Here is a 13,546-nt window from a genome sequence, read left to right as displayed (position 1 = left end):
ATGTCTAAAGCCTATGATAATGGAAATGGCACGCACATACTTCACCAATAGAAATATTTTACGTAAAAAGTAAAATAACAAGTTAATAAGTTGACAAACAGTATCAGATAAACGTAGTGTGCTAGAAGAGACAATTTATGCACAGAAAAACGCCTGCACCATCACAAGTTCACCATCTGATTTCATACAATCAGTTTCTCTGTACTAATTTATCTAAAAACTGTCATAAAGTTACATTCCGGCCATTACAATATGACAATTAAGGGATGAAACCAGAAAGAACACTCACCATGGTTCGAGCCGAAAAAAAGATCCTCTCCCAGATCTTCTCATGGACTAGTAGCTCTCGACCAGACTAATGAACGTGTTTCTGTTTGCTTCAGTTTATTTGTGACTGTAAATGCCTGCCCACTCCTGGCTACTTCCCCTATCTGCAGGCAGCCCGCTGCACTGTCATCACAGGAAGCCCTATCGCTCTCCTCATCAAATCTATTTGCCTATCCCATACTGCACAATTGCTCTTTCTATACTCGAATATGCTTCCCTGCTGTGCATGATGGAATACATATAAGAACACTGAAGCATGTCGCTTTTTTTGCTTATTTTCACTGTTTTTGTTGAGAGTAATTTTTTTTATACATGTTGGTGTATTACGACACCATCACATGAACATTACATTTTGAAATATATTAAAATATAAAACAGTTATTATAAATTGTAATATTTCACAATATTGATGTTTTGATGATTTTTTTGATGATTAACCGATTGTTAATCAAATGCAGGCTTTGTGAGCATAAGAAAACTTCTTGCAAAAAAATCTTACCAACCTCAAACTTTTGAATAGTAACTCACAAAGACATTAAAGACACTCAGACATTTTCTTCAGCTTAGAAAAAAATAGACTTTAATATCAAGAGCTATACTAGTAGCATGTGAAACTAGATGCCAGGAAGTGAAATTTTACAGGACATACATAGCAACAACATGTAAGATGAATGTATGAATTTCATACAAGATTTGTTTATTATAACTTTTGCATCACATGATATGGGGATGACAAATGTACAAATGCATGCCGTGTTCATTATATGCATGTCCAATGTCTTTGTTTGGAAGGCTTTTAGTCCTCAGATCTGTGGTACAAATAGCTGTCCTCTGTCTCTTCTCTGTAACCATGGTAAGTCCCAGTATTCTCATCTGGACAGTGAATTCCAAGTGTTTGCTGCAGTTTCTGTTCCTGTTGACGCAATTCCATCGAGTCCACAAGGTCGTAGATGCTTCCCAAAGACCACATTGGAGACGGGAACCAGGCCTTTACGTCCCCGTCCTTACCCACCACCAGCATGCTGAAGTAGTCCCTGTTTATCTTTAACTGATTTCTGAGACTTTCCACCACATCCTGCGAGAGCGTCTCTTTCTCAGGTTGACTTTTTCCTGTAGGGCATGATCAATATTCCATCCTCATTTCATAATATATTCATAAACATAAGCGTTATGTATTACTTGCATGAAATAAGGAATAGTTTGATGATCTCACCATTCAATGGAAAAAACTCCACTGTTCCTGAAGCTGTCGATCCAGTACCCACAATCTTCAACAAGGCAAAATGACGGATACCTGTCCATGCGGATTAAGTTTTAATGGTTGCCAAATATATAGTAAATTCATCATTTTAAAAGAAATATCCACACTAGAAAGAGCTCAGAAAACATGATGCATACCCATTGGACACTCCTGTCCATTGAGTGCCTGAAGCTGCTGATGGAATGAGTAGTCATCTACTGTAGGTGCTGAGATGATTAGAAGTCTTCGTTTGGACATAAACCTAAAAATTCACATGTGATAATCAGAATAATTCGAAAGATTAGCAATCAGCTCAAAGCAGGGTGAAACTCATTGTGTTTACCTCAGAAGTGAGTTCTCCTGATTGTTTGTTTCATCTTTAGAGCAGCGTGATGGAGCTTTTCGCTCGTCTTCCTTCTCGGACTGACGTGAAGGAAAGCTGTCAATGTAATCCAGTAAATCGGAAGGAGCCGTTGGCTTGCTGAAAATCCTGTTAAGCTAAAAACCACAAGTATGCTTTTGATTCAGCAGTCATTCAAAGTCACTGTGAATAAGGAGAAAATAAAGTGTTCTTACGTTCGGCCTCAGGTCATAGTCAGTCAATACCATTGAGAAGTTTTTGGAGTCCAGCCCATATTCTCTGCGGATCTCGCTTATTAACTCTGGGTTTCTGAACTTTTCTGGCAAGGATGCTTGTGGTGCCTCGGAGTCTGTTTCAAAAAGAAATAAAATAAAACAAAATGTAAAGAAATATAACTGGAGCAGCTCGATTCACAAACAAATAAATGACTCTTATGAGCTGGATTTTTTTAGTGAATCAAAAAAGAGACCTGTGTGGTTCGATTTACAAACAAAAGACTCTTTTGAGCCGGTTCTTTTAATTGAATCAAACACATACAGTGCGACAAGTGCAGTTCAATTCATCAATTCAAATTACTCTTTTAAACCGATTGTTTAAAGTGAATGAAAAACACACAGCGCCACCTGTGTAGCGCCACATGATTCCTGAAACAAATGACTTGGTTCTTTTAGTGAATCAAAAACATACAGTACGACAAGTTCGATTATTCTTCTGTACAAATCTGTATAATCTTTATCTTCATAACCAATTTTACATGTGGTTTACTAATGTCAGTGTTTACACATTTGAATTACCTTGGTAGTGTTGGATGTGTAGCGTAAGAGTATGATCTGAACCCATTATGGACAGCACTGAGACCTTTCTTTGGGAAAACTCACAGCTACGTAGCTCATTATCATCTCTCTGTTTGATATACTGACTTGAGACATCACTTGGCGATGAAATCACCTGTACCACAAAAAGAAAACCTCATTATAATCAGATACACCATTCCATGGAGAGCTGCAAATATGTATGAATTTTCAATCAAGAACTTACAACAAGTCTTCTTCTCCCTTTGAGGTTTTGCATGAATTCTTTGAGAGCTGCCTTTTCCTTATCATCTGCTTCTCGTTGCGATTTCCTCCTCCCTCCTTTTCCCTTTTTCTTGCCATCGTTTCCTTTGCCTTTCTTTTTAGAGGTTGAATGGTCAACGGTTTGTTCTCCATTGAAATCCTCATTGAGAGTGCCAAAATGAGATTTTGCAGCATGCGTTTTATCTGCTTCAGAAGGTTTTTTCACTTCTGTTACTGGCTCTCTGTTTCTGTCACTATCAGGAGTTTTCTTTTGGTTGTTTTGCTTCAGCCTCTCATTTCCTTTAGATCCAGATTCTGAACCTGCTTTAGTTGATGGTTTGCCATTGCCTGAGCTGCCCGTCGTTTTACGGATGACGAATCGCGAGCGTCCTCTCAAAATATCTTGGACTTTGTTTCTCAATGTTGCCTTTTTGTCTAGACGTATCTTCTGTGTGAGGATGGACGTGGTGTTCACTTGTCTCTGTGGGCTGAAGGTCCTACGCTTGCTGGAACCTGTTTTTTTCATCACTAACCTCTTCTTTGTGATCTTGCATTTAACTGGTAAGCCCTTTCTAGCGATCTTCTCCAACTTTCGCACAGGCAGCTGATCAATGACCTCAAGGATGGCCTCAACACGAACCGGGTAAGGAAACCTCTCACTAACCCTCATGTTCTTCTTCAGAATCAACATGGAGAATGTATGGTACTCCACCTCAAGGTAATGGAGAAGTTTGCTCACCATTTCAGAGTCCATGACCTCCACAGTGGCTTCTCCGTGCAAGGTGGTGCGTTGGATTTTGCCTTCCATCATGGCATTCTGAATAATAGTGACAACGAGCGTGTCTCTTTCTGCCAAGCGACAGTTTAGTCCCTCAGACTCCTGAATCTGTTTCTCCATCATACGCAGATAGTTGTCACCATGCGACGGCGCGGTGATCACCCACAGGCGGTGTTTCCCGGAAAAATCAGCCAAGAAGTCCGACTCTGACGGACTTTCGCGAGCCCCATCTGAACCAACGTCCTCCTTGGGAGTTGCAGACTCACTTTGATTCTTCCCTTGGTGTTTTTTCTTGCCTGCTTTTGCAGAAAGCACCGGGCTGTTGATCCAGTGTGCCAACAAGAGCAGGAGGATCCACAGACGAGACATATCGAGACTTCACACTCCACTAACCAACAGAGTGAGGAGGCAGAGAGAGAAAAACAGCTTCTGGTTCACATTAGAGTTCGACCTTGTTACAGGAAACTCCTGGAATTTCTAAACTTCAAAGCAACGTGGAGCTGTGAGGCATGCGGAGCAGCCTCTTGTGCTTCACAACTTTGTGTCTGCATGGAGGATGAGCTTTTGTAGGAGAAGAATGAAAGGGCAGGATGAAACCCAACCCCTTTACAACTTTAATGTGATTTAGTTGTCCATTTGCTTTCGCCATTTCTTTTGGAGAATAATTATTATTGCAGATTATATCTTGACAATTTTAATATGTTTTCTGAAAGTCAATATTGAAGTTTAAACAAGAATAACAGACATTTTTCATTTATTCACAAAGGCAAACCAGTCTTTATTGTCTCTGGACACTCGCAATCCATGCATCTGTAAAACAGACATCAAAACTATGATGATTAGTAACAGAACTCCAATAATCTCACTGTGTTTCTCACAAACACAAACTGCTGTTTGTATCAGACTAAAATGTCAAATGATATTTTTAAATTGTTTTGTTCTCAAAATAACTTTCCATGACACACTTTGAAATTTGTTTTTTTTTTATGAATTCACCGGGATAAGAGAAATGCATGGCCAACACACATGATGTTATCAGATGGAAAACAAAATAAAAGGTTGAAAGTGTAAAACTTACATTTTTAGATAGAAACTGTGGAAAGCAAAGTTATGGTATTAAATGTGATCCACACTCAAATAAAACATGTTTGCCCTTAACTTTTTTCATATAAATGTATATTTTAATATGTACAGTACATTACAAGAGATCTATAAATAAGGTGGGGAAGCGTTTTCATGTGTTTTAATTTTAATTTGTTATATAGTGCAAAGCTAAAACTTTTTTTCCTGGTGTGAGAAGAATTGTGAGAAGTGGCTGTAGCAATCTGGGAGGAGAGTTAATGGTTAACAGTCATTGTACACAGACATTCCACAAATGGATTTAGTTGAACAGAAACATATGAGAGACAAGGGAAAACTAAAAAAAAAAGCACCACATCCAATGCACGGAACAGGAGGAAAGGATATGCAAAAATTATTTAATTATAATCATGATTTTGTTTTTAAATTGAAATGTTTAACACATGTCAGTGTTACTTGTTCAATTGTTTTAATATTCTACTATTAGCCAAGTGTTTAATTTTTTTTATTGCTCCTTTACCTTGAGTTCCACTCACTAATCAACTACTCTGGCCTGGTTTCACAGATAGGGCTTAGATTAAGCCAGGATTAGGCCTTAATTAAAATAGGGCATTTAAGTAGCTTTTATAAACGTGTCAACATTTCTGATGTGCATCTTGAGACAAAACAACGGCACTGACATATTTTAAGATATATCAGTGCAAGTTAATTGCTTTCAGTTAAAACAGCTCAAACAGTCTGGGACTAGTTTAAGCCTTGTCTGTGAAAGCGGGGGTGTACTTTTTTTTTCAAGGGGCCAAGAAACAAAGAAATTGTCATACGCTAAAACAGTTAATCAGGACAACATTTTTTTTTACATTTTGGGGGCTTTGTATGGTCTGAATGTGCTTTGAACAGAAGAATCGTAATTGCACTGTGCATATAGCAGCAAAAATCAAGAACATAGTTATTTGGGGCAACTTTCTCAAGATTTCTCAGATTCTTTGTAATGCGAGTTTCATTCAAACAGTGTTGAAGTCTTGTCCTTGTCCACTACCCCCTGCTGGACATGTGAATCTCTATATATGCGTATCCATCAAAGACTTTGGTTAAACAAAGTTACTATTAAAAATAGGCTACAACTATTAATAGAAATGCGTAAAACTTAAAAAATAAAATAAAATAAAAACTTAAACTTTAGTTACCATGGTACAATTTTACAACTCCCAATCTAAATGTTCAATCTCCCATAAAAAAAAAAAAAACACGATTTGATGTGACAAATCGAATCGAAAGACACTGGTGGTTTTTTTGTTTATTCTGTACGAAATCTTTTTTTAAAGCCTAAAATATACCTAAATATCTTAAACTGGTCTGTGTTCAATCTAGTTAACAAACGCCCACCACAGCACATGACTGATTAACATGTTGATGGACGGTCGAATGAAGCGGTGCAGAAGATAGAGGTGAGCGAGAGCGCGAGTACTTCCGGGTTGCTGGCGGCTGTAAGCTTTCCGTCCCGCAATTCAAAGGTCGCTCATTGATGCTCTTTCTCCTCTCGGTGAGAATTTCAATTGTTCATTATCGATCCTCGCCACATTGTCAATTGATCCTGAGAAATGCATTAGGGCATGCATTGATCTCTTAATGCAAACGACAGCATGTAGTTATTGCTTTCTGCTTAGCCTCAAGCTAGTGTGTGTTACTGAAAGGAAAGAAGGGGAAATGAGCGCTTGTGCCCGCCTTCTGTCGATCCCAAAACCGCAAACTCTTGCTTTTGAATTAGTGGTGCATAACGGGTTTTAGTGAATAGGGCTGTTGTGTTTGAGTCGTGATATAAATGAAAATATAAAATGTAACTTAACTATAGACGGAAATTCTGCGTGCCTTGTGTCATTGAGCTGTTTGAATGAACGACTTCTGCACTGTCCAATAACAAACTCTAGACACGAGGACGATCAAGGTTTTTTTTTTGTTTGTTTTTTGGCGCTACTCGTTTTCTCTTAACCGTGTTGAATATTGTAATTTTCGAACCATTGTAGTTTATAAATGAAAGGTAATGTGTACGGGCCAGTAACGTTAAGTGTTGCCCCACATCTGATAGACTTATGTCACTTCTCTGGTCCGGTGATGACGTGGGGCTGGAATTGGATTGTAGTTTTCACGATAATCCCATATAGTCTGTCTGCACACGTTTCGTGTGATTTGATTGTTTCCCACACCTTCATACACGCATAACCACTGCACTGCTTTTATGTGTGGGATGCATGTATATTTAAAAAAGAAAATACTTCGACGTCTGTGTATAATATACCACAAAACATTTATTTATTTTGTTGTGAGACCTATTAGATCTGTATCATAAAGTCTTTGTCTAACTTAAAATTTACCTAGCATGAAAAGTAGCTAGTTTTAAATGCATTATGTCTGATAACCCTTTAAAGTTGTGATGACCTGAGAGGTCTTGACCACATTATCCATCATTTAAAAACGTACATGTCATCCTTATGATGTTTAGAAAATTAATTATAGAGTTATAATATTCAATATTACAACATTCATCAAAACTATTAAAAATTGTCCAAAAATTACAACCAAAAAAAACATTGCAACATGCACGTTTATTTTTAAAAGTTTTCCTTTATTGTTCTTTTTTTATATTTAGTATACTGTGGATCAGAATATATGCAGACAGTGTTATATATATCTACAGTATAATAATGTGAGCTGCTACTGTATGACCTGCACTGGCCTTCTGAGACAAACCCTTATCACCTGAAGAGACAGTCCTTACCTGAACAAACGCACTTCACTACACATTTCAGTGTTTGCTTCTGCGTCCCCTTGACTGTTTTACCTTCTGGATTAATCTGGAGTTATAGTGGCAAAAACAAATTGTGTAAAATATATAGGCTATATATTAATGCGTGTATGCGCGTATGCATGTATATGTTGCCGGTCAAAAATGCAGGGTGTTTTCTCACAAAGGCTGCATGTATTTGATCAAATACATTAAAACAATAATGTTATGAAATATTATTGCAAAAACTTATTTTTAAAATAACAGTTTTCTATTTTTATCTATTTTAAAATGTAATTTATTCTTGTGATGGCAAAGTTGAATTACTGCCCTGCTTAATATTGTGTGGAAACCATGATAACATTTTATTCCAGGTTTGGAAAGTTTAAAAGAACAGCATTGATTTTAAATAATATTTTTTTGTAGCATTATATATGTTTACAGTCACTTTTGACCAGATTAGTGCATCCTTGCTTGAATAAGAGCGTTAATTTCTTTAAAAAAAAAAGACTGACCCCAAACTTTTTGACAGTATTGAATATATTTCTATTTCTTTTTGAGCCCTTTAATTCCTTTTAAAGAATTGAATGTGTTTTGCTGTGTTTGTGAGATATTTTCTTTTTAAATGTGTGAGAGGACATAGTGGCTTAATATGCTCGGTTCACTTGGGTTAACCATGAGCGTATGTGTGTCACCTTGGAGGTGGGTAAACAGCTGAGCTACAGTTAGTGGGGCAGAGTGGAGCATTGTGGGATAGGTCATCTGGCTCAATTTTTTTCCCTCTCTCTCTCTCTCCCTCACATGTAGGAGGAGGGTTGTTCCAACTGCACAGCTCCTCCTTGTGTCTCCGATGGCGAGTCTTCTGCGTGTGGTAGCCACCAGCTGTTCCAGCCCCCTGTTCTCCGGGCTGGCCTGTGCTAAGCTTCAGAATGTGCGGTCGGTGAAGACACCATGTGTGCGGTTCTTTAGGACCCATCAAGCCCTCTCTCGCCTCGCTAGTCCAGGTATCGTTACTGGAATATTACAATTGTTATAAAGCATGTTCTGTTTCAGACATTCAATTTTAGTAACCGGGTGACTGAGGTCAGTGTTGGTTGAGGTATTTTTCCCTCAGTATTAATTAATGAATGAGGTGATTTAAAGACTTTGAAGGCTTTGTTTTACCTCAGCAGATTTTGTTTTAAAGTATGACAAAAGCAATTGAGATATTCCCAAACTTCTTACCCTAATATTTCTTTAGCAGTCCATGTATGTAATATGGAGTGTCCCTCAAGGTCACTATGTCCCTGCCCTGCTTGTTCTGCCACTATTAGTTGTGTTGAAGGTCCCAGGAAATGAATGAGTGTCAGTGTACTGTAGGTGACCTGTGTAGCGTGCTGGCTGCCTGGATACAGCGTGTGTTTGAGACCTGCCATTAATGGCAGACTATCTTTTTATAAAGGGGAAATGACAGCTGGGGAGGGTTATTTCTGGCACTGTATCAGCTGAGGAACCAGAACTGTGGCACAGCTTGTGCAAGAGAATGCCTGCTGGGAAAAGAAACACATGTCTATGGTGACTGCCCGCAGTCAGTGTAGTTATAAGAAGTTTGTGGGCCTCAGATATTCACTTTGTTTCCATTTACATCTGGAAATGCTAAAGAAATTATTTAAAAACTACTTGCAAATTCTTTTCTTTTCTTTATTTATAGTACTGTCTGTATGATTATTTTAAGTTCTTTTGAAAGTCTCTTATTCTAAACAAGACTACATTTATTTGATTAAAAATACAGTAATATTTTGAAATATTACAAAATAAAATAACTCTTTTCTATTTTAAAATGTTATTTATTCATGTGATGGCAAATCTGATATTTCAGCAGCCATTACTCCAGTCTTCAGTGTCACATGATTCTTCAGAAATCATTCTGATTTGCTGCTTAAACATTTCTTACTATCAATGTTGAAAAAACTGAATTTATTTAAAAATAGAAATCTTTTGTTACATTATAAATGTCTTTACTGTCACTTACTGACCAGTTTAATGCATCCTAAGTTTTTTTTTTCTTGCTGTCCCCAAACTGGACGGTAGTGTAATTTTATGTTCTGTGTAAAGTGTATATATAATTATCTGGATTGGTCAGATTTGGCACTGGCATTATGCTCATGTCACAGTCACAGTCACCTGTTCTCAACAACAACAAAAAAAAGTGAATTGCCCTTGAATATGCCAGAAAGCAGAGCTGCTCTAAAAGTGCGGGTACACTTTATTTTCTGCGTTCCACTCTCACACACACACACACGTTAAGTTATCCAAGGAGGTTTTGTTTACACCAATAATAAATGCCACTTGGTTTATTTATCTGCAGTGACATTCATAGATTATACATATGGCTGAAGTATCCAAATACTTTTGGAGTTGTCTTTGCTGTCTGTGGCCCAATTTAACCACCTCTAGGCAGCTCAAGTCTGTGATTCACATGAGCTTATGTTGTTGTTATCTATAGATCATGCCTGTGATGGAATTTTCCACAAGCGACCTTCTGCTACCCGTAGCAGGACATGACTTGGATGACTTCTTGATGCATATTCAGCCTGTCTAGACCACATGTTGTTTGCACAACTTTTACGGACCAAAACTCATAAAATGAAGCTGTGCATAAAAATTCAACTTGATTTACTTTATTACACTTGCCAAAACCCAGTTATGCTCTGTTTTACAGCTTGAAATTCTCAGTTTTATTTTTGAAAATATGACTGCAGAATTGGAGCTGTTGCAAAGTCACAAGGTCTCGCCTTACTGTAAAAATGCACGTAGCTGTAAAACCACAAGTCACAGAGACTGCATGGACCTCTAGTCCAACTCCAAAGGTTTTTCTTTTTACCACTCTTTATAAACTCCTACACCAGTTGTAAGTCTGCTTCCGTATATAGCGCTTATCTTTATTGTACAGCTTTACTCTTTGACCTCTCTTTGACTTCAAAACAGAGAGTCTGATGGGTAAGAAATGATCTTGAGATTATATTGGCTATGGGAGTAAGGTGGGATCAGTTGTTCACACTTCACTTTGTTTCTGTGGTGTTGGGTTCTCTAAAACTATTATTTAAGGTTTTACTCAAATCTCATGTAGCTGAAAAAAGAGAATATTTTAAAATTCACAGGATCACAATATTGGTAGGCTATGATTTAAAGTTGTTGTACTTTTAAAATAAGAAAACAAATTTTCAGATTTTATATTTCATTAGTTTAGTTTAAGTGTATAATATATATATTTTTAAATCTTTTTTATAGTATATAAAGTTATATAAAATGTATTTAATAATTATTGTATTATTATTATTATTAAATGTATTCTAAATAAAAAATAAAAAAATAAATTTTCATGTAAAACTATCTATATTTTAATTTTTATTTAGAATACAACTAATAATCGTAAAAGCAATTTTATTTTATATAACTTTATATACTATAAACATTTACTTTGTATACTAGAAAAACATTAACATTATAATACAAAGTAATATAAAATATAATAATAGTTATTACTGTACTTTTTATAATAAAAAAAATAAGAGTATTTTTGCATAATAATTGCATTAGAAATGCAATGTAAAAATCCTCTAGTGCTACTGGCGCAGGGCCCACCTGTTGAACCTTTGCATTTGATATGTACATCTCATGTTCCTCTCCAGGCTCTGCTTGATTCTGTAATTCTGTTATTTCCTGCAGGCATTCCATACAAACAGCTGACTGTCGGCATTCCCAAGGAAATCTTTCAGAATGAGCGTCGAGTGGCCATCTCTCCAGCCGGAGTGGAAGCTCTCATCAAGCAGGGCTTTAATGTGGTGGTGGAGTCTGGTGCTGGGGAATCTGCCAAGTTCTCCGATGACATGTATACGAAGGCAGGAGCCACCATCAGGGATGTCAAAGATGTCTTTTCATCTGATGTTCTGCTTAAGGTACTGTTAGAGGCCTTCAAATTCATTAATCTTACCTTCACTTAACCAAGTCTTCATTAACACTCAAGCCTTGTTTATTCATTCGCTTGTCTCCGTACCGTGAGCTTCCACTGACTGCGTGCGCACATCTCCAGGTGTTTATACTTGACGCTCTTGCCGTTGTACTATTCTTTGAAACGACAGGAGGCGACTCTGAGTAATTGTCCTCTAAACCATCAGGAAGTAGAGTAGTAAAGTAAGGTACTCAACATGTACCTTGGCAGGACAGTCACCTGTTAGAAGGGGCTGTCAACAGTCGTGCTGCAAACTCCAAAGTAACTGAACTGTGTTGTCTTATTTTGTGTGCCTATTTTTTGTGCTTTCAAATGTTTTTATTCATGCAAAAGTCAGCATAACAACATTTGTAATAAAACAAAGCTAAATATACTCTTGTTATATAAAAATTACCAAAATGCTCATTGAACAATCTCTGATCGTATTATTGTTCTATTTAAACTATTTATCTCTTTCGGGGACGCTAACATTTCGTTACATATAAACTGATTGGGTTGATGGGTCAATTTGGAGGGCACACGTGATGATGTTTGTTGTTAGTGCACTTCACCATTTACATTAGAACAAAATATATGGATATGAGAACATATGTATAAAAGTAAATTAAACAACATTCTCTTAAATATTTTCTAATGTCATTAAACGTTTTCATTACATGGACTGTTTCATTAAAAGTGGACCTATTTTTATTAGAAAGGCTTATTTCTGCTATTGCATTCTCTCCACCTTTTCGCCACAGGTGCGTGCCCCGATTTTAAACTCTGCTCTAGGAGTTCATGAGGCCAGCCTCATGAGTGAAGGATCCACCCTCGTCAGTTTCATTTATCCCGCTCAGAACCCTGAGCTGATGGACCTGTTGTCCCAGCGCAAAACCACCATCCTGGCCATGGACCAGGTGCCCCGAGTTACTATTGCTCAGGGTTATGATGCCCTCAGCTCCATGGCCAACATTGCTGGGTAAGGCCATCTAAAACGTTAAATGCAGAAGACTAGACAGCATTTTGTACTTGCATGATTGTTTTAATTTCAGTAATTGACAGTTTTCGTTTAATGCAGTTTTTGTATGTATTGTGTTGTATAATAATAATGTCGCGCCAATAGCCTCATGGGCTGTGCGCCGAAATATAGTGCAACTGCACCTCCTGTGACCTGTGTTCGATTCCTGGCTCGAGGTCCTTTGACAATTTTGTTTTCCTCTCTCCACCCTGTGTTTTCCTGTCCATCATGTATACTGTCCTATCACTAAAGGCATACAAATGGCAAAAATATTACACAAAAAAAGGCAATTTTTTTCACAAGCACTGAGCCATAAATCTCCACTAAAGTAGCACTTACAAACACCAAACTATGTAGTTTTATTCCTATATATTTTCTATTATATTATTTAATCTTATTCCTAAAAATAAAATCCTCTTCTAATATATCAACAAAATGAAATGAAGTTTGAACCTGGCTTTATACAATGTTAAGATTTCTGTTCTGGAAATGTATGCAAATTAGTGCATTTTTAATTAGTTATTGCCTCATTTGTATATTGAGTTATAACATGGCAGGAAACTTGTAATGCAACATTTGTCTAAATTAACTGAGGAAGTATGTTGAGGTTTACTAGATTTTACCCTGTTCACCTGCAGTGTCTTGCCTTTTTTTAAATGTCTTGATTTCTGCTTCATCAGTGGCCATGACTTATGTGCGTTTTTTTTTTTTTTTGGCAGTTATAAAGCCGTGGTCTTGGCAGCCAACAACTTTGGCCGTTTCTTCACTGGTCAGATCACAGCCGCGGGGAAGGTTCCTCCTGCTAAGGTATGTGCTGGCATAACCGCACACACGTCCTGAGTGCTTATTATTTTGAGTTTGCTTGATTCATTGCTGTACATTTCTCACATTAGTTCTTGGATGAAGATATTTGCACTGTTCATACTTTCCCAAATTAG

General features: G+C 37.2%; 2 protein-coding genes across 2 annotated transcripts in view; one reads left to right on the top strand and one right to left on the bottom strand.

Annotated features, from left to right (window-relative positions):
- Window positions 1–1,123: 1,123 nt before the first annotated feature.
- ccdc80l2 (coiled-coil domain containing 80 like 2) lies at window positions 1,124–4,283 on the bottom strand. The gene is made up of 7 exons (XM_056268282.1): window positions 2,967–4,283; window positions 2,723–2,876; window positions 2,144–2,277; window positions 1,911–2,065; window positions 1,726–1,829; window positions 1,541–1,621; window positions 1,124–1,437 (listed from the first exon to the last, which is right to left on the bottom strand). The coding sequence occupies exons 1-7, from the start codon at window positions 4,128–4,130 to the stop codon at window positions 1,124–1,126; spliced, it is 2,106 nt and encodes a 701-aa protein (XP_056124257.1). The 5' UTR covers window positions 4,131–4,283.
- Window positions 4,284–6,266: 1,983 nt separating this feature from the next.
- The window catches only part of nnt (nicotinamide nucleotide transhydrogenase), a 46,438-nt gene continuing 39,158 nt past the window's right edge, over window positions 6,267–13,546 (top strand). Inside the window, exons 1-5 of the mRNA XM_056268211.1 lie at window positions 6,267–6,381; window positions 8,428–8,624; window positions 11,329–11,558; window positions 12,352–12,569; window positions 13,328–13,415. Of these exons, the coding sequence (XP_056124186.1) occupies window positions 8,471–8,624; window positions 11,329–11,558; window positions 12,352–12,569; window positions 13,328–13,415 (690 nt within the window). The 5' untranslated portion in view covers window positions 6,267–6,381; window positions 8,428–8,470. The remainder of the gene's footprint in view (window positions 6,382–8,427; window positions 8,625–11,328; window positions 11,559–12,351; window positions 12,570–13,327; window positions 13,416–13,546) is intronic.

Source organism: Rhinichthys klamathensis, unplaced genomic scaffold (assembly GCF_029890125.1).
Source record: "Rhinichthys klamathensis goyatoka isolate OS25496 unplaced genomic scaffold, OSU_Roscu_1.1 h1tg000270l_1, whole genome shotgun sequence".
Classification (NCBI taxonomy): domain Eukaryota; kingdom Metazoa; phylum Chordata; class Actinopteri; order Cypriniformes; family Leuciscidae; genus Rhinichthys; species Rhinichthys klamathensis.
Note: the sequence above shows the minus strand (reverse complement) of the source record. Positions and strands in the feature narration are given on the sequence as shown.